General features: G+C 36.2%; 1 protein-coding gene across 2 annotated transcripts in view; it reads right to left on the bottom strand.

Annotated features, from left to right (window-relative positions):
• Positions 1 to 21641, bottom strand: part of Pi3K92E (phosphatidylinositol 3-kinase 92E) — a 273282-nt gene that overhangs the window by 26539 nt on the left and 225102 nt on the right. For both annotated transcript variants that reach the window (XM_089088449.1, XM_089088440.1), the window contains 3 exons: positions 20245 to 20496; positions 18471 to 18619; positions 11966 to 12071 (listed from right to left, as the gene is read on the bottom strand). In XM_089088449.1, coding sequence (XP_088944575.1) covers positions 11966 to 12071; positions 18471 to 18619; positions 20245 to 20496 — 507 coding nt within the window. The remainder of the gene's footprint in view (positions 1 to 11965; positions 12072 to 18470; positions 18620 to 20244; positions 20497 to 21641) is intronic.

The following is a 21641-nucleotide window of genomic DNA, read 5'->3' on the forward strand; positions in this document are numbered from 1 at the left end:
CATTTTGTTCAGCATGTTCGAAAATATTATAAGCATGTCTTTTAGGATGACTTAATCCCCCGAATTTCCCGGTAGGAGGGCTGAAAGTTATGAACTTACCCAATGTTAACATATAGTATTGGTTATTGGGAAGTATACAGTACAGACGTTTTCAGGGGAGATTTTTCCTGGTAGTGGGGGGGGGGGTATGGCAGGGAAGTACGGAGGAGGAGGGGCCTCCGGGCCCGGGCCCCCCCCCCGAAATCTCACGATTTTTTTCATTTTCCCATAATTTTCTGATTTTTCCCACAGAATAATGGGTTTGAAGGATTTGGCCCCCTCCCGAAACAAATTGGCCTCCCCCCGAAACAAGTTCCTGCGTACGTACCTGGGGTCGGGGGTTATGTAGGAGGATCTTTCCATGAAGGAAATTTTCATAGGGGAAGGGACATTGCTATGAAGGGGCGCCGGACTTCCCAGCATTGTTTAAAAAAAGATCAGAAATTAAATTAAAAAAACAATTTTTTCAACTGCAACAGCAGCAACATCAAAACTTTAAACGAACAGAAAATATTACATATATGATTGGGTTCACCCCCTAGTCATACCTCACTCTTTAAGCCAGAGATTTTTTAGTACTTTCATAAGAGCTATTTATCCTAATTAACGGCTTGTGTGATTAAGCGGTCATTTTTAAAAAACTGTAACGAAATTTAAACTGTAGAGTACAAAGAAAGGTATTGAAAAGGGGGCGAACCTCCTAATGTACGCATTAAAAATACATGACTATAGAATTTTGTTAGCTAAACTATTTGGTAAGTTGCGTGTATTCAATGCTAATAAAAACGTTCATAAAATAGATTAAACATGTTTTGAGAAAGCCATTTAACCAAATAAAATTAAATTAATATGAAAATTTTGTTTTAATTATTCATGTACTGTGAGCCAAGATCAAAACCAGCATTTATTCAAAAGCGTTCAAAAATTAAATAAAAAAACAAGTTTTTTCAACTGAAAGTAAGGAGCAACATTAAAACTTAAGACAAACAGAAATTACTCCGTATATGAAAGGGGCTGCCCCTCCTCAACATTCTGCTCTTTACGCTAATATTTGACTTTTTCTCAAAACTCTACTTTTTTTAACAATAAAAACTTTAGCGTAAAGAGCGAGGCGTTGAGGAGGGGACAGCCCCTTTCATATACGGAATAATTTCTTTTCGTTTTAAGTTTTAATGTCACTCCTTACTTTCAGTTGAAAAAACTTGTTTTTTTTATTTAATCCTCGTAAACATAGAGAAATTTTAGTACTATATGAAAAACCAAATGTAGGAGTACAATTCCCATTTGATGATGAAATATTTGTTTCTGCGGTAAGAATAAAAAAGACTAAAAGAGAGAAGAAAGATATTAAGCGGAACTACAATAAAGAAAGACAGTCGAAGATGGACACTAGAGTCCAATTCAGATTTCATGACGATTTATTTAATGCTACTACAAAACAAAAGAAAACTAAGAGAGAGAAAAGAGATATTAAACGGAGCTGCAATGAAATTATTCAGTCAAAGATGGTGGACACTGGAGTCCAAATCAGATATAACGATGATTTATTATTTTTCGCGAATGACAGAATTGAGAGAAATAGAGACGAAAAGAGGAATGCAAAGAAGAGACAAAATTTGGAGATTCAGCCTGCAGTGGCGAAAAAAAAAAATGTTGGATGGGCTTGGCCTTGAAAACATAAATAATAGGGAGAAAAATAAAATGTTGGATGGGCTTGGCCTTGAAAACATGGATAATAAGGGGGGAAAAGAGGTCAAAGACCCATGGGGAATAAAAGAAGATGGTTACAAAATAGAGATGAATGACCTACAACGGGTTAGGGGGAAGTTGGGAAATATGGAATGTCGAGTCGGATTGGAAAAATTTGGAAAGGAATCTGATATTGGTTTGATCAACTCAAAAGAGGGCTTGTTCCTTTATGGGGGGAGGAATCCCTTTGGGAAGATCCCCTGCGGGAAGTCGCAAAAGATAGCCCTTTTCCTCAATACACAACTGGTGGACAAGTTGTGATCCCTTTACCGAGATTTTGCCTTTCTGATATGGAGTCCTTGGGGGATACTCTCTCTCAGTCACTTCATACTTCACCCAAACCTTTGTCCAGTAACCCTAATCATAGTTGTTATTCTTCATAGGGACCGACAATTAATTTCGGCAAATTGTATTCAGTGGGATATGTATCTAAGTTTCATCTTCAATTAGCATCAACGTATATTCTTCAGTTAATTATCCGAGGGGAGGGAACCCAGAAAAAAGGCGATTCATGGTTCGAGAAAAATTTTACTTCATTTCCAGTACCCTTATCGTTTTCGCAGGCCCTGGCATTTTCGGCCTTAGATTATTTGAAATTTTGCCAATGGGCAAATTACTTTTTGATTGAGATGTGGGGTTGTTTCCAAAGATAGAAATTAAGAGGCTAGTGCAGCCAATTTTTCACGATGGCTGGCATCATCACATGTGCCAGAAACTGATTCTCTGCTCCTCTCCAATGCAAATTCGTGACAGCGGGAAAATTTGTTGTTTTGAATTGTGCTGCGCACAATCATTACCTACGAAACTTGAAGACTTCAACTTGCAAAATCTAGTGCGGATGCTATGCGATTTAGACCATGGTGGTCCTAGAGTAGGGACGTGTCGAGGACGACCGATCCAGATTCCAGAGCCAAGCGGTGGAAGAGAGAAGGCAAATGGATTTTGTAAAGTTGAAGTTAAGTGTTTATGTTTGTAAGGATGAACCACGGTAGCGCGTGGGCGGTCATTTATCTTACGGGGGGAGGTGTTGGGGTTCCACCCCAGTTTCTTTTCATTTCAGATAAATGACCTATTTTCGTTTCTTTAATTACATTTGCTTATAGTATAATTTCAAAAGACAGGTTAAATTCCCGTTACTAAGCGATAGGTGGTTTTGCAATAGGTAAGCTGTGAAGCAAGGTTATTTTTATACTTGCTGGTTGGGAGTCACTGAAACATAAATCTAAGAGGTAAAATTGGGTTTGAATGAGGAGGTAGCTGATTGGCTGGGCCAAGTGACGGTCCACCCATACAAACAGTGCTGTAAAAATTATTATTATGTTTTTTAGTCTGCGTTCTAACCCCAGTCGGGGATATATATATTTTTGTGGTATTTGTGACCCTTTTGGAAGAATACAAGTAAGGCATTTTCTACCAACTGTGTACTATTTTCCGTAACCCAGGCAGGGTAGGAATAGAGCTACAAGGTACCGTCATTGTTATATTGACAGGGAGGGTTGTTACCTCCAAGGAGAGAGTAGAGATTTTCTAGCCGTAACCCAAGGTGGGTACAGTCGGCTTTCGAAAGTGGCCATTTGACCACTCGATCGCGTTATCATACCCTGGGACAGGGTATACTGTAAATAGGGTAGTACCAAACCCGATATTTGCAGAACCGTTGGGGTAAGAGCGGGAATCTCACTAACATTTGGGCCGACAAGGGGTTCTCCCCTTCGAGTAAGTGCCATAGCAACCTTTTTTGCGTCATTTTTGCCTTTAAAAGTGGTGACCCCGCACATACACCCCAATAATAACGAATTGTAAATAATTAGTGATGCAGCTCAATAGTAACCGAAACTCTAAGAAACGGAGTCTTGATAACAGTGGATATATCAAAAGAATCGAATTTCAATGCTTATTCATGCTAATAAATTTATCAATGGAGAAGGGATTTTTTCCTAAATTATTGAAAACAGCGAAGATTCTCCCTCTCTACAAAAGTGGCACTCAATTCGATATATCGAACTGATGACCTATTTCTATTTTGCCAGTATTTTCGAAACTTTAAGAAAAAGTTATCTATGGAAGACTTTATGATCACCTAACGAGCCTGCATGCATTGTCAGTTCAGATTCCAAAAGGGCCATCGACTTCGCATGCTGTACAGCATCGTTTAAAAAATGTTAACTTAGGGTGAGTATTGTTTTAGTATTTTTATAGATTTAAAAAAAAACGTTTGATACCGCTAATTTCAGTATTTTATTGGATAGATTAAGAGATGTGGGTGCAAAAGAGAGATGTTTGAATTGGTTTAGTTCATATTTAAATGGTAGGTCAGTGAGGGTAAATCTAGGAGAGCAGTTTTCTAGGTTTTTTCCTATTTCATGTGGAGTTCCTCAGGGCTCTGTTTTAGGACCCCTGTTGTATTTAGTGTATGTCGATAGTAAGCGGTTCTACATTCCTGGTGCGTCTATGACATCTTTCGCAGACGATACAGCACTTGTTGTGGCAGCGAAGACTCTTGAAGAATTGATCCAGAAGGCAAACAGAGCTCTGCAAGGGTTGAGTGAGTTTGTAGGCACTAGCTTACTTAGCATTAACGCGAAAACGAGTAAATATATATTCTATTCAATCGGACTGGTTTATCTTTAAATATTTACAGTACAATCGGAGCACATGGTTCTGTATAAAAGCGGGTTAAGGACGCGTAACATCTAGGATTTTTACTCGATCAAAGCCTAGGCTGGGGAATACACGCAGGGGTGGTTGCGTGTAAGGTAGCGCGTGGCCTTGGGATTTTAAGAAGTTTTCAACAGTTTTTACCTTCTCAGGTTTTAATTCTTTTATATTACTCTTTGACTGCATCGTATATAAATCATGGATGTATGATTTGGGCTAGTAATTTTACGTGCAATTTTAAACGAATGCAGATTCAGTAAAATAAAGCTGTGAGGTTAACTGGTAAATATGATATAGTAGTTTTAGGTACAGAGTCGATTTTTATGAAACTTAGGATTTTGAATATTTCTCAAATTGGAGATTTTCAAATTGGTATTTTTGTGTTTCAGAGTTTGAATGGTTTTGCGCCTGATGTTTTTAATAATTTGTTTCGTTTTAATTCATTTTATCACTGATATGCTACGAGAAATGCTGAAGACTTGGTAAGTGCGCCAAGAGGTACGGTTCGTTCTAGCCATGTGGCAAAGCACCCGGGTCCGGTGGTCTGGAATACCTTTCCAGACTCAATTCGGGAAGCGGAAAGTGTGCCACAATTTAAAAACTGATTAAGGAAGCATCTCCTTCCGGGCAGTTGGTGAGTGTGGGACAGGATTCCGAGAGAGGACAATTTAGGTATTTTCCTGTTAGAATATTTTTTTTTTAATTTATTGCTCTGTACTTATTATTAACATCTCTAATTTTTTTGTTCATTATTTGTGTTTATTTCAGTGATGATTTGGTTAGCTGTATAATTTAGTTATTGTGTACTGGTTGCGTTTTTCAAGATATTTGTGCTTTGTTTATAACCGGTCGTCAAGCCGGCATGAATTATATTTAATAAAGATGTTGAATCCAAAAAAAATTCAAAATATAAAAAATTCATAAAGTTTTATGTTAACCATCAAAAGTTACAAGCCTGATATAATTTGCCAAATTTTTGAAAAAAGTGGTATAAAACCAATAAAACATTAGGCGATCTTAATGAAAATCACTCGATCAGATTTAGCTTATCAGAGAACCCTACTTTAGAGGTTTCAAGCTCCTATAAGCAAAAATGTGGAGTTTTGTCTTTTTTGCCAGAAGAAAGATCACGCATGAGTGTTTTGTTTTCTCATGGGTGAATGTATCAACCCAGCGATCATAAAATATCGGGAGAGGACTCATTCGATCGGAAATTACAAGTTCTAGTGCCTTTTTTAGGTGACCAAAATACTGGAAGGCAGGTAGCACCCCTCCCAAACCCCTTTTTCCTCTGGGTTGCCCGATCACAATTTTAAGATAGCCATTTTGTTCAACATAGTAGAAAGATTTAATAACTATGGATGACTTGCCCCCCCCCCAAAGTCCGACAGAAAGGGCTGCGAACTATGAACTTTGGTCGTTGCTTACAAATAGTATTGGTTATTGGGATATAGACATTTTTCAGGGGGAGGGGGATTTTTCTAGGGGGGGGGGGTACGTGAGAGGGTCTTACCATGAAAAAAATTTCGTGTGTAACGGAATCTTACAAGGAAGGGGAAGCAGATTTCCCGGCAGTATTTAAAAAAAAGATCAAAAATTAAATATAAAAAACAAACAAGTTTTTCTAATTGAAAATAAGAGGTAACATTAAAACTAAAAACGAACAGACTCTCTTGAGGATTTTTTGGTACATTTAAACTCTTTTGATTCGAATGTCCAAATCACAATGGAACTAGAAGAATCAAGCAAGCTGCCTTTCTTGGATTTTTTGATTATAAAAAATACTCCTAGCCTTGAATTTTCTATATACAGGAAGCCGACCCATAACGATCAGTATCTGCACTTCTCGTCAAATCACCCTCCTTGTATTAAAAAAAATAATCTCTTTAGTCGACTGAGTTTTAAAAACTTGCTCACTTAATCACGTAAATTCTGAATTAAATTATATCAAAGATATTCTTTTCTGCAATGGCTACCCAATAAACCTTATTGAAAATATCATAGATAGACGATTAAAAAAGATAAAACAAGAAAATAGAGAGCTCGTCCCCCTTGATTCAGTTGTTCCGGCAATTGAGAAAAATACTTTCCCCACTCTACCATACATTTCAAAACTCAATGATAAACTTAGAAAATTTTAAATACACACAATCTCACTGTTTCTTTCAAAAGTGAACAAAAAGTCCAACAATTTTTTTAACTCAGGAAAAGACAAAACTGACCATGTACTGAGTACTGGTGTCTACAGAGTCCCGTGTTCCTGTGGGAAATTTTACATTGGTAGGGCCCATCAACAACTTGGTGAAAGTTTGCATGAACACAAAATTTTAATAGATAAGTCCCTGAGATTGAAAAATAAAAATGACAACTTTGATTCCGCATTAGCTCTGCATATCTTCGAAAATCCTACACATCTGGTACTTTTTGTGGTGGCAACTTTAATATCTCCTGTAAATGGCCAACTGTAACCTTTTAAAGAGGTAATTGAGATAAAAAAATATATAAACAGAAATGTGACTATAAATAAAGAGATCAGAGACATTTCATTAAGCCCAATTTATAACAATTTAATACTAAAAGACTCAAGTAACATTTGCACCAAGTCAAATTTAAGAGATTCTATTTGTATACCTAATAAAAACCGAATTTGCAGACAAGCAAAAAGTCTCGCGAGGCACAACATTCTTGCTCAATCTCTTTGGTAAATATTGTCTTTCATTGGTTTCGGCTTGGTCTTTCATTCAGTGTCTGTTCGTATCTGGTACAGTAAACTCCAATAGGTTAGATTTTTTTTCTTCTTTTTTGTTTAGCACTGAGGACTTGGCGGAGGTCCTTGTCAAAATATTTGCTTGTTTTTCGTCTTCCTGTTTTTGCCACTGGCTACAACATCCTCGTTTTCTCACCCTTTTTGGGTTTTATTTTTCATTTATTATTTCCTTTCCTCTCTTGGCTTCGTATGTCGTTTTAAGTTCAAATGTTGCTCCTTAGTTTTAGTTGAAAAATATTTTTTATCTAATCCATTTGCAAGGATAAGATTGCCGAATAGCGATTTTCATCGCTAAATCTTTTACTCAAAAAGGAATATAGTTTCAATATTTGACTTTCTACATACAAAAGAAGCCTACTATCTGGCTTGAACCCGTGCAAATCGGATGCTGTATCATCTGGTCTAACCAGTCTTGTTAGCTGATTTAGCACAGCTTACTATGAACGTACACGATCATATACGTCTTATAAAAAAAATTAGGAAAACCTGAGAACTCAGATTCTAATGCAAAATATATTCGGTGCAGGTATGCATTTTTAACACTTAGGCGGCTAAAACTTTAAAAATAAACGTGTGCGAAAAATCCGAAAAAATGGCCGAAAAAATATACCATCTTACAAATCTAGAAACTGCAGCTTTCATAATTGTTGCAGCAAGGGAGAATGTTGATGGATATATTGAATTGGGATCAAACCACAGTATCTGTATCCAGGCTATGAAAGAATTGTATTTACAATATCTTAGGAACGGGCAAGGGTTTTAAAATTGAAAATTTCAGGACCCACTGCTACTGCAACTGCTACTGTGACCGTAACTGCACCGACTTACAACTGGTTCTAAAATTATTTGCAACGGCGACTAACGACTGTAACTACTCACGACATTGATTACAACTAATTGAGACCGACTACTCAAGACCGATTGGAAGAATCGGCTTATTATGATTCCAAATATATAAGTCCCATTATGTCTAAATCTTACCCATCAATGGCTAGAAGCCTGAGAACATTTGCATGATTTTCAACAAAAAGAGGGGAACACCCCCTAAAAGTAATGGAATCAAAATGAAAATCACACCGATTCAGAGCATATTTTCAGCATAATTTTGTATTTTTTGCCTGAAGAAAGTTATGGATGCGTATTTATTTGTTTGTTCGTTTTTCTTTCTTTTTTTCCAGGGGTGATCGTATCAACCTAGTGGTCCTAGAATATCAGAAGAGGACTCAATCGAACGAAAACTGAAAGTACTAGTGCCCTTTTTAAGTGAACAAAAAGATTGGCGGGCAACTAGGCACCCTCCCACGCCATTTTTTTCTCAAAATGGCCTGATCAAAATATTAAGATAACCATTTTGTTCAGTATAGTTGAAAGGTCGAATAACTATGTCTTTTGAGATAACACGGCTCCCCATGGCCCCTGGGTTGAAGTTATAGAATTTGCCCATTGTCTACGTATAGCAATTGTTATTGGGAAGTATCCATACAAGTTTCGGGTGGGGAGGGCGCAAATTTTCTGCTGGGGGATTTTACACGGGGATAATTTTCCATGGAGAGGGAAGCTTCTAAGGTGTGATTTCTTCCGGTGAAATTTTACACTCAAGGAATTCGCCAGAATTCCTATTAGAAATTCTTCTTATGCCTTGCTTTCTCTTTGCCGACACAATTTTAAGCGTGAAGATGTTAAGGGTAATTGTCCGTGGTACATTTTCACCAAGATTGAAAAGGAGATATCAGTGCGAAGGAGGGATTTTTCCGTAGAGGTGGAGCCAGATTTCCTGGTTTTATTTATTTTTTAATCTGAAATTAAATTTAAAAAAAGTTTTTTCAACTGAGAGTAAGGAGCAACATTCGAACTTAAAACAAAAAGGAATTATTAAGTATATGAGGGGTGTTGTCCCCTCCTCAATACCTCGCTATTTACGCTAAAGTTCGAATTTTGTCCCAATCCTTCAAGAAGGACTCCTGAAACACAAGGTCCGTTTAATTAGAGCAATACGATACTTTTTTTTAAGTACTACAAAACGTTAGCGTAAAGAGGGAGGTGTTGAGGGGGAGGCAACCCCCTCATATACGTAATAATTTCTATTCGTTGTAAGTTTTAATGTTGCTCCTTACTTTCAATTGCAAAAACTTCAATTTAGTATATTAACAAGACCAAGCGAAAAAATTGAATGGATTGCAGCAGCTGACAGATTAAATTCTTTAAAAAATTTCTGGGACGGGGCCATAATGCCAAAAAATTATGCAGGGCCAAAAATCCCTTTTTCCGACAAAAAAAGAGAAATTAATAGAGAAATTTATAGTCAGGGGAATTACATTTTCACGAGTCCACTTTAATGTTAATTTTTGAAAGCTCTAATTCAAATCACATTCTCTTAATCTAATTAATCTAATTAATCTAATTAATCACATCTCTTTAACTCCTTGGTGTTACAATTTCTTCCAAATTGAAATGGGATACCCAGATAAATAATATCCTACGACAAGCAAACTCCTCGCGTTACCTCCTTAAACTTTTAAATAAATTTAGTTGCCCCCAATCACACTTACTACAAGTATACATTTCTTTTGTGCATCCCATATTAGAGTATGCTTGTCCTGTGTGGCACCCTGGCCTCTCAACTGAAGCAACACAAAAAATTGAAAGTGTCCAAAAGAGAGCTCTAAGAATTATTTTTTAAGGGAGCAAGATACCATATTTGTATTTGTTCAATATTTCAAAACTAGAGACCCTCGAGAGACGAAGAAATAATTTGTGCATCCATTTTGCAAAAAATACCATATCAAACCCTCGGACGGCAAGTATTTTCCCCAAACGTCACTCCCCATCCAGATTACGGCCGCCTCGAGCTGTTTCTGAGCCCATCCCTGTTTTGTCCCCCATTCACTGCGTTACTTCGAGATACGAAAGAACTTTGGTCCCCTTTATTACAGAAAAAATGAATAAAATGTCCCAATAGTTTCTTTTTTTCCCTCTTTTTTGTCCCCCCCTTCTTGACCAGTTTTTATTTTTTAACTCTTTTATTGACTTACTGTAGTTGGATTATTGATACTTTCTTAGTGTCCCTTTTAATTTATATGCATTTCAATACTTCTACTACTAACAACTCCCCTTTACATCCTCCCAGGAAGTTCCTATTCCCTTTAAATCTTTCTCTATGACATCCTCCCGCCCCAGAAGAGAACGACCTGCTTCCCGTCTAGCCCTAGACGGTTGGCCAAAAAGGACAATCTTCGGTAACCTGTCATCCTTCATCCGCAAAATGTGCCCTAACCCTTTCAACCTTTCTTTCATTATAGCCCTAAAAAGCGGGATTGAACCAAATTTTTCGTACAGCCTATAGTTTGAAATACGATCAGTCAGCCAGGTACCAAGAACAATCTGTAGGCATTCTTTCTGGAAAACATCTAGTAAATCTTCATCCACTTTTAGGAGCGCCCATGCTTCAGATCCATATTTGCCCACTGTCATCACTGTCCCTTCCAATGTTCTAATCCTGGTTTGCAAACTTATCTTCCAATTCTTCTAAACTTTTTTAACTGTGAAAAAACATCCTGAGCCATGGCTATTTTACTCTTAACATATTCACTGCTCCCACCGTATTTACTAATAATACTACCAAGGTAAGTGAAGCTGCCCACCTGATCAATCTTTCTGTTACCAAACGTCACCTTTTAATCTTCACTTATTCCTAGCCTTAGTGACTTAGTCTTCTTAACATAAGTTTTCAAACCTATAATAGCATCCTGAAATCGCAAAACCTCTAAAAGTTCATTCACTTTGCTCACGCTTTCATCTAGGATGCTTAAATCATCAGCATAAAATAAGACCAGGAGATTTTGTCCTCCCTATTTGATTCCGTGGTCTCCCATTGTCTTTCTTGTGCTCATTAAGACAAAGCCCATCAAGATGATCCATACAAAGGTGGATAAAACACAACCCAGCTTAACTCCTGATTTAATACAAGACCAGCTACTAACCTCATTTCGTACCTTAACCGGAGCAGTGTTATTCTCGTACATAGCACTAATCACTTCAATGTATTTGTCTGGTATACCATACAAGGATAAGACCTTTGCTAAAGCTCTTTTATCAACAGAATAGAACGATTGCTCATAATCCATAAAACTGAGGACCAAAGGTGTTTGACAACTCAGGCACTTCCTCTATATCTTTCCCTGCAACTCTATCTCGGTTTAGCACATTCTCAAAATGTTCCGCCAATCTCTATTTAAATTTTTCCTTATCACTAATTGTGGCCCCATTCCTATCTTTAACTGGGACAGGTCTGGATTTACTACTCCCTCTCAATTTATTAACATGATACACAATATTTTACTATTATGCGGTCTAGCTACATCTTCCAGATCTTCGGCAATTTTATCCATGGCCTCCACTTCACACCTCCTTAGTTCATATTTTAATGCTTTCTCTACTTTCTTTACATTCCTTTTGTTTTCATATGATTTATCACTCAGATAATTCTTGTACAAACCCCTTCTCCTCACTATTAAAACATAAAGTTTTTTCGCTAATATTCCTAGCTGCAGTCCTAACTTTCTTCCCTAAGACACCATCAGCAGCTTCACAAATTGTTTTTCTAAAATTATTCCAACCATCTTCCGCATTATCAAATTTCAAAACTCTCAAGTTTAGTATTCAACTGTTCAATAATCTTAAACTTTACAAGAAAACATATTCGAAATCCTAACACTAAGAGCTAACTTTTAAAAATATTTATCAGAAACAAACCTGTAATTCAGGAATTCCTGTTGGGAGCATCATAGTAAAAAGGGTAATAAGTAGATTTGCATGTTTTCGTAAAATCATATAGGCTCTTCCACACAACTCTTGGAACCTAAAAAGAGAGTCCAAACTATTATATTTTAATAAAAGCGAAGTATATCAGATGACAGGTATAGATAATTTTTCTTTTTTTAACGAAGTGTATGCTCTTTTGCAAGGATTGGTTATTTAAGATTGTTTTGCCCCCGCCTCTCAAACTGAATTCAAAGTCCCCCAGCCCCTAACAAAACTGTCTCTCAATATTTCAATACCATTCCCCAGCAGTAAAACAAAGCAGGGTAAACTTTCCGAGTTATGAATTCAGGAATACTTACATACAAAGAAAAAAGACTTTCTCCTCCCCATTAGCGAATTATTTACCAATATGCAGGACTAAAATAGTTTAATGTCGGTTGTTTCTTCACATATCTGATTCTTTCCAAAAATACAAAAAGAATCGTAACGGTCAGTTAAAGCCCATGGGCTCGAGATATTTGCATGTATGAATTCGTTCATTCTTTTCTTTCTGCTTTTCCCATTGTACAGTGAGGAAAGTGACTTTATACGACGGTTAGGCACTTACGCGGAATTACATTTTCGAGAGAGAGGGGGGCGGTCAAACTAATTCTTATAATGATAATGAATGACCAAGCAGGTATAGTAAAATACTAATGAATGGGCGAATAAATGAGATTTATTCCTTTAAAGTAAATTATTGCTGTTAAAGTAAAATATTATTGCTTTTAAAGTAAAAAGCCGAGCAAATACAATAGAGAGAGAGGAGGAAGAAATAATAGAATGTCACATAATACACAGAAACAACCAAAAAAAGATCAGTAAATAAAGTACACAAAGCAAATTAAAACAACAAGAAGAAACTTTAAGAATATAGCATGTAAAAATAATGGTCCGTACTGCGCAAAGTTCCAAACATATCCCACCTTAAAATAGCCGCAGTAATAAGGCCAATTGCACCAAACTTTGATGGTGCTCCGGAGTGACATGCCCAAGATGGGAGATCTGGAAGCCAATGCGCCTACCACAAGATCAAGAAGAGAGAAGAAAATGCCGTTACTTTCGAGGATTATCCGTATTTTCTGAATAATCCTCGAACTTGTCCCTTGCAACTCAAAATCTCTTACATTATGTAGGCTTAATAATGCGTTTGAAACGCCAAGTTAAAACTCGCAGTTAGTAAATAAGTAACCTTAGCAGTCTCAAACGCTGTCTATGTTCAAACCCAGAAAAGGTGTCTGATACAAAAAGTCAGATTGTCTAATAGCAATCGTGTATCAAACGAAGCAATGAGGAATTAGCATCTGTTGCGAAGAATACAGATCAATGATAGTTTCACTACTTTATTTCTAGTCTTATGTTTAGAGCCATTTTAGCTAGAATTAGTTTTAAAAAAGGATCTAATATCCAAATGATTATGATAGAATTTGGATGTTTACATTGGATGTCAGTAACAGGTAAGGTATCAGTAACAGATAACGAAACGGATGACGGACGACCGTTTCCCAACTTTAGTAATTTTTGGGAATCCAACTTCAACCAAACGAAAAGCAGGACGTCAAACACTAATTTTTTTTAACGCTAATAATTAAAGTTTTTTTTCGATGATCAAAGATAGAACGCAGTGATACAAAAGCAATGGGATAAAAAAAAACTATTTTTCTTTAATACAAGGTTTAAAAAGTTCAGTGACTTGTTTATTAGTATTTGATTTAAACAACCCGTATCTTTAACAAAATTTTGTTTATTTAACTAACAATCATTCAATTTTTTATTCCAATTTAAAAACTCAAAGTAACAATTATATTAGATACTAAAAAAGAATTGGTGTCGTAAACCAAAAAAGATGATAAAATGAGTCAAATTTCACTAATCTTCACTAGATTTTACAATTAAATGAAATCACAACTACAATACACACCACTATTTTAGAAATTCACTAGAAACATCTATCTGGTTACACAATAAGTTTTAATTACAAAAATGCAGTTTTCTAACTACAAGCATCACCATCGATCACAAAGAAAAGAATAAATGACATACCACAAAGAAATTAGAAAATCTTACAATAAAATCAAGCAAAATTTTAGAAGAATATAGTATCATCCAATACCATCAAAAACAATAATAACAGCCATTCGTTACCAATAATAATTTTTCAAAAGAAGCAGACTAGAAAAGTCAAGCTGGTTTGCAATAAGTTTTAATTTGCAGTCGAACAAACCAGATTACTGACTTCAATTCTCGCCACTGATCGTGAGAGAAATAAAAAAGGCCAACCCAGGAGAAAATTACCAAATTTTATTGTAAATTTCCAAAAATGATATCAAATTTCCAAAGTGTAGATACAACCATCTTTTTCCTTTTACAGAAAAGCGAATATAAAAAGAGCTATGAGTTATTACCTGGTAGGTGGGGTAAAGGAAAAGGAAATACTGCCATTCATCTACATAAACTCTTAAGGAGGTCTCTGGTGATATTTTACCTCCTTTGCATATTAGTTTCCGCGTAATTTATCAGGTACAGATTAAATATGAGTATTGATTCTAGTTACTTGAATGACCTGCTTGCTTCTCATCTTCAGGTTAGTCTAAATGTTGGGATATGAGAGTAAATTCCTGCTGGACAGTTGAAATATTCGCTTTTGATTGTATTCTTCCTGCCCTCCCCCTTTACTTATACACCGACCAACCTCCTCCTTTACAATAGCTGATGCACAATTATACATTACTAAATATAACTTCATGTAAAATCAGACTGAAAATCTCCTAAATGGGTACGGACATTCCAATGGTGCAGTTTTCATTTCCGTCCTACACCCTTTATGTCGGGTGTAAAGCTTGATTTTGAAATTCCTGTATTCTATTCATTTTTGCAAAAAAGTTTTGAAAGACGTTATATATTTATATATATATATATATATATATATATATATATATATATATATATATATATATATATATATATATATATATATATATATATATATATATATATATATATATATATATATATATATATATATATATATATATATGTTGATAGAGCGTTTGTAGTGTGTTCCTCTGATTTTCAGCTGAAGGCTGAACTTGAACATATAAAAGATGTTCTTACAGGCAATGGCTACCCCCAACAAGTCATTGATAAGGTTATTCTCAGGAGAAAGATTAGCACAAAAACCAAGAGCTCTGCCCTTAAGAGTGAAGAAGATTTTTGTCATTACCTTATATTAAGGGCATTACTGACAATTTAAGCTCCAAACTCATTAAGCTTGGCTTTAAGGTGTTTTTTCCTTCTGGAATGACCATCTCCTCCTTCTTGAACAAAGGCAAAGATAAGATCATTTCAGATCCACCAGGAGTATGTGAGATCCCTTGCAGTTGTGGTGATACCTATATTAGTCGTACAATTAGATCTCTACATCACCGATTAAAAGAACATACTGATTCCATTGATGCCTGCCTTAAAAAGACAAAGCTTATGGAGGAAGATAGTTTTTCTGCATTGGCCCATCATATTTTTGAAAACCCTTCCCACTCCATTGAGTTTGACCAGGCCCAACTTATTGCTATTTTTCCGCAATTCTTAAAGCAGAAAATCAGAGAAGCTCTGGAAATTGCTAAAAACAAACCAGCCATCAATAAAGACAATGGAGAGTTCTGCATCAGCGAAATTTGGGAACCCATTACCCATAGACTAAAAACTCGCAAAAAACTCCATCCCCCTCCTATAGGCCCAACCTTTTTGAGATCTACTCAAAAAGGATAGCGGCCATCAACACCTCAACCTAAATCCGGGCCATGTTACAACAATAATTTCAGGCTCGGCTCATTATTAGTGTTGTTCAGTGATTTTAGTTTTATTTTATTTAGTGATTTTATATTCTGGCAAGACACTTGAATTTGAACCTGGTCCTGTTAAAATTGACAGGCACAGGCACAGGTCCTGTTAAAATTATCGTTTGAAGAAAAATCAAGACCTGACATCCATAGCTTAGAAAAGCTTATTACCATCTACCATTATCATGTATAAGAGTCAGGTTGGCATCAGAGAATTTATTATATATATATATATATATATATATATATATATATATATATATATATATATATATATATATATATATATATATATATATATATATATATATATCAAGCTAATTCTTATCAAGCTAAGAATGAGAAAATTGCAAAAAGCAACAAAAATCCCATGATTCCGGCTGGATCTGCTGCGGGATCCCGCAAAAAGGCAGACCTACACTTCCACTCTATCTGACAAATTCCGAGAGATCCTGAAAAATCATTCTCCCTTGACCACTGCTAATGAGATAGACTCCCTGACCGAGCAGGCTACATCAGCAATCATAGAGACAGTGAATGACGTCCTTGGAAGAAAAACTCCAAATGAAAAACCATGGATCACAGATGAAATCATTGCGCTATGCGAGGATAAGCGACTTTTTTGCAATAAATCCGACCGTCACAGTTGGGATACTTACAAGCTCCTCAAGAGAAGAGTAGAGCCAGAGATCAGAAAGGCACTACGTAACCACCTGCGAAAGAAATGCGAAGACTGCGAAGTACTGTCCAAGAAGGGGAATAGCGGAGCAGCTTTCAGAATGGTACGCGAGTTAAGCCGGAAAAAAGAGCCGCAAACACTAGTGATCCTGGACAAAGACGGATATGAGATCTCGATTCAAAGATGAAACTTGAAAGATGGAAAGAATACTTTAACGATAAACTGAATCCCCCAGTAGCTGCGGATCCTAAAATACTAACCCGCTTCCCCATACCCGACCAAGAACTCAGACCACCACCCCCACTCAAGTCAGAAACCGAGTCAGCAATCAAGTCACTCAAACAAGGAAAAGCCCCTGGCCCAGACGGAGTCACCGATGAACTCATTAACGTCGGGTCGGATGATGTAACTGATCTGTACCATGCCATTGTGTCAGCGGTGTGGGAAACCGGCAACGTACCCCGTCAGTGGTGCAAGGCTGCCACTGTACCCATTCACAAAAAGGGGTCAAAGAAAGAGTGCGGAAACTACCGTCCGATCAGCCTCACGAGCCATCAGTCACGTGTCCTGACAAAAGTCCTACTCCGACGCATACAAGCAACAACTGCATGCAAGCAACAACTGCCTTTGCCATTGGAGAATATCAGGCCGGCTTTCGCCCTGGAAGATCAACAATCGATCAGATATTTGTCGTTCGGCAACTCATGGAACGACACATCGAATTCAACCAAGAACTCTACCAACTATTTGTTGATTTCCGTCAGGCATTTGACCTGATATGGCGCGAAGGACTATGGCATATCCTCCTTCACTACGGTATCCCTTATGAGACAGTCCAAATAATCAAGAGTCTGTACCACCAGTTCCGAGGCCAAGTAATAACCGTTGATGGGTTGTCAGAAGAGTTTACAACTTCGTCAGGAGTACTCCAGGGTTGCATCTTATCACCACATCTCTTCATATATATATATATATATATATGTATATATATATATATATATATATATGTATATATATCTCCCTCTCTGAAAAATATTGTATGAACAATTAACAGTTGTACAGTTCAGCAGGGAATGTACCAAAGTTTCCAAACTATTGTATTGCTCCGTCTGCTTTGTTATGAGGATGAACACTACATGACAGAACTTTTGTCTGGAGTTTGATGATATACTTTTAGGTAATGCTGGCATCACCGAGAACTTTGCACTGATGACAAACACTCTTGATAAACTTGAACTTGATGCAGCGCTGACAATCATAAGAGAAGAAGTCAGCAAAGTTGGGCTCAAAAACCTCTGGAGCTCTATTCTGTTAAGTGATGGTTCAGTCGAGACCAAACATAACGCACGAATTGCAATAACATCTTCCGTCCCAGGGAGATTCAATAAAATTTGACACAACTCAATTTTACCAAGATGAAAATACTCGATGCATCTGGAGACTCATCCCTACTACATCGCACGGAAAATTGGCAGACAACCCGACGACTTTGAAGAAACTGGAGGTGACTCAAACCGAGTTCGATTTTCTCTGTAAATAGCGCTGAGACAGTACGGTCATCGTCTCTGAATGCCGAATGAAACCCCAAACCACATCGTCCACTACACAATTTAAAAAATCAGACTTTATTTCAACTGTGATTTGTAATTTAAGTATTCCACAACTAATTTGTCTAAGATAGGCATATGGGGCCAAAATTAATATTCAGTTTGAGAAAAAACTTTCCCGTCTTGTTTCAATTCTTTGCTTGTAATTTACCAATGAGCTTCTGCTCTCCACTGCTCCTCACTTCTTGCGCTTCCCTTGATCTTTGTTCCTTCTAATTTATGGCCAACTTTTAAAACTTTGTCCTTCTTTTGGTGTTCTTTCAGTACCATATGTCATTTGAAACAATTAATTGAAATGATCACAGGAAATACGTTGTCTTTTAGATACTTACGTTTGGAATTCCTCCGATTTGATAGGATCCCCACCAAAGGCAATGACTCTTTTGAAGTCTTCAGTCAAAACAAATGGGACACGTTCCCTATTTATACCAAATTTCTTCTTGAAATGGCCCAAAAAATGTCCAAAATCAATATGGAAAATCTAAAAATAAAGACAGAAAATTGCAACTAAAAAAGTTAAAATTAAAGGTAAAGAGTAACAATGTTTAAGAGATGAATGAAAAGAGATTTTAAAGGACGAAAAAGTAAATTCATTATGTGTATCGAGTCATTTTACCTAACAGAAGATAAACAGATAAAAAAGACAGTGAGTATAATTATAAAAATAAAAGGCCTAGAAGATTGCCCTTAAATAAAGAATGCATTTTCCCGTAGCACAGCCATAGTCATTTCCAAAAATAAGCAAAAGAGAGTGAAAATAAGAAAAATTAAATAATGAAAATAAAGTCCATTAAGAGTAAAAACAGGTAAAGAAACAAGAGACAAAAAAGGTAACGAGACAAGGAAAATTGAGAATGTGAGAAAGAAGCCAAAATTTAGAGCGAGCGTCTAGGAGACAGAGACATAGAGCAGGCAAAAGACAGCCACAGAGAGAGGAAGGGTAAGAGAGAGGGGGAGAGGAAGAGAGAGATAAAGGAGAGAAAAAGAAAGAGAAATGGAAAATAATATATTTGTAAAATCAAAGAACAAAAAAAAAAAAAAAAAAAAATCTTGAAGTCTAGTTGTAATATGAACTTTGAATAAGACTGAAGATAGCAAATTCGAAATATTAGCTCCTCAAAGTAAACAAGTATAGAAGAAGCTAAAGATGGAAGTCAAAATAATTGAAAAGCAGAATACATATATACATTTTTAAATGGCTGTGATTTCGGTTATATCTTATAACTGCTTGGCGTCATGTGCTTATTTTCACTGATTCTTCACCCAAGTTCATTTTCCATAAATTTGGCACCTCCTACTCACAAAAACTCCAAAAAGTGATCTTTTCGATTAAAAAGTTGAGCTCTGCATATATCCCAAAGTATATTTGTCAAAGACAATTATTCAGCTTGAGCTACGCTTTCCCATCATTTATCAATAACTATATTATTAAGTCAGTTGATATTTATGGTTATTCTTTTATGTCTCGGAAAAGGAAACAAAGAAAATATTAAGTCAAGGTTGCATGCAATCTATAACTATTTTGGTGATTTGTTTGTTTACATTTTGACAATAAGCTTGGCTCTTGGGTCTTCACATTTGCATTTCGTATAAAAGAAGGGTAAAACGAATAATTGAAGAACTGAACTGATAGCCCGTTCAGATGCATAGGGAAAGGCTCAAAAGCCGATCCGTATCATGGAAAAGCCGTTGGTTTTGGGGCTAGGATTTTTTCCTAGTTTTCTTATGGTACCATTTGGGTTTTCGTGTGTCGTTGAGCCAAAATGAGCAAGTATTTCTGAAAGTGGGATGCACGTCAACTATTAAGCATACGAAAGTTTGAGATTTGGTGGTTCTAATCCAGAACCATCAGCTCTTGTCCAACACAAATAATACTTTGCATAAAACTAACACCAAAGAGGAAAATACTTGGCAAGAAGCAAACATGGTTTAGAGACTTGGTCCGTACAAGTGCATGTTATCTGTGCTTTTTAGGAAAAATTTTTCCCTTATTGTTTGGACACTTTTCCCTCGTACCAATTGATCTTCCTCGTCGTTTTTGCATGTGTTTGACCGAACCATGAATCTCCAAATAATTGAAGAGTAGAATATATCTTTATCGTTTACCTGGCCGTTTTCGCTGACCATTATATTTTCTGGATTTCGATCACCAATTCCTAAAATGAAAGTTGCAACACAATAGCCAGCGCATGAGTAGGTAAACGACTCAACGGCTGCTTTTAATTTGTCGCCTTTATTCTTTTCTTTGATCCACTTGAATAATTGAGTAGAATCCACTTGGATGGCTGCCAATTTACCGGCTTGTCTCTGTATGCCGTACACTGTTTTAGCCTTTCGCACTACTTCGATAAGACCAACCTTAAACGAAAAATTATAATACAAGTTCAATGTTCTGAAAATTAACTCCTAGACCGTAAGAAGGAGAATAGACACCGTAGATTTTATTCACAGGAACATACAAAACATATTATTTTCAATGATTTAGCAGATGTTTAATGAATTGGTTTTATGATTTTTTTAAGGTGTTTAGAAAAGTTGGATAGGCTCAAATCGACCTCTGATAGGCATTATTGACAATCGTCAGAAGTAAATCTGGCCCAAAGATTTCTTTATTATTACTTTGTTCCAACTTCGATCAACGTATTTCGAAAACAGTTCTACCTACTGCCTACAAAATTACAAAAATGACAAGACTTGAGACACACAAGAATCTCTAGTCTGCGACGCAAAATTCCCATCATAATTTATTTTTCTATTTGGTGAATGTATTGTCATAATATGATAATTCTATCAACCTAACATATTTAATACAATAAAAAAATTACTCTAGATTTTGAGTTTGTATCCCCCCCCCCTCAGAACAAACTATTAAAGATTGTCTAATATAATATATCTAATAGCTAAAATATTTCATTTACTCCAGTTTCGAAATAAAAATGATCTATTTTGACCCCCCCCCCAAATTTGTGGCAAATTACGCATAAAACCTACTTTACGATTCTTCAATATGACCACACAACTGAATAAATACGAAAAATTTATTTTTATTATAAAATGGAATTTCTATTGAATGTAGCCAAAGACATTTAACGAGGCCTATACCATTACATAATTGAAAGCCAGCAAATTGAAGTTCGTCCAACCTTAAGAGAAAGCGATCTAGTATACTACTTCTAAACATTCATACCCCAGTCATCGGTTACGCCTGTAGTTTAAGAATTATTTTTACATGGTGTTTAGACTGAAACTTTTTAATAATTATAATCATTGCCTCTTTATCTACCTTTCAGCGATTGTGTGCGATTTCAAATTAAAGTTTAAAAAAGAACATGGATTTCAGATATTACTATTAGGAATCGCTGATTTTCTAATCTAACGACAAGTGACAAGATTTATGCAGTATGCAGTAACAATTCCAGTAGCAATTACAATGATATTTGAAAATAAGATTAAATTGGTCTACTGCATAAAATAGTTAGATTTATAGGGTTGCAATTTGCAAA

Source organism: Artemia sp. Qi Xiang Cuo, chromosome 1, assembly GCF_049724085.1.
Source record: "Artemia sp. Qi Xiang Cuo chromosome 1, ASM4972408v1, whole genome shotgun sequence".
Lineage (NCBI taxonomy): Eukaryota > Metazoa > Arthropoda > Branchiopoda > Anostraca > Artemiidae > Artemia > Artemia sp. Qi Xiang Cuo.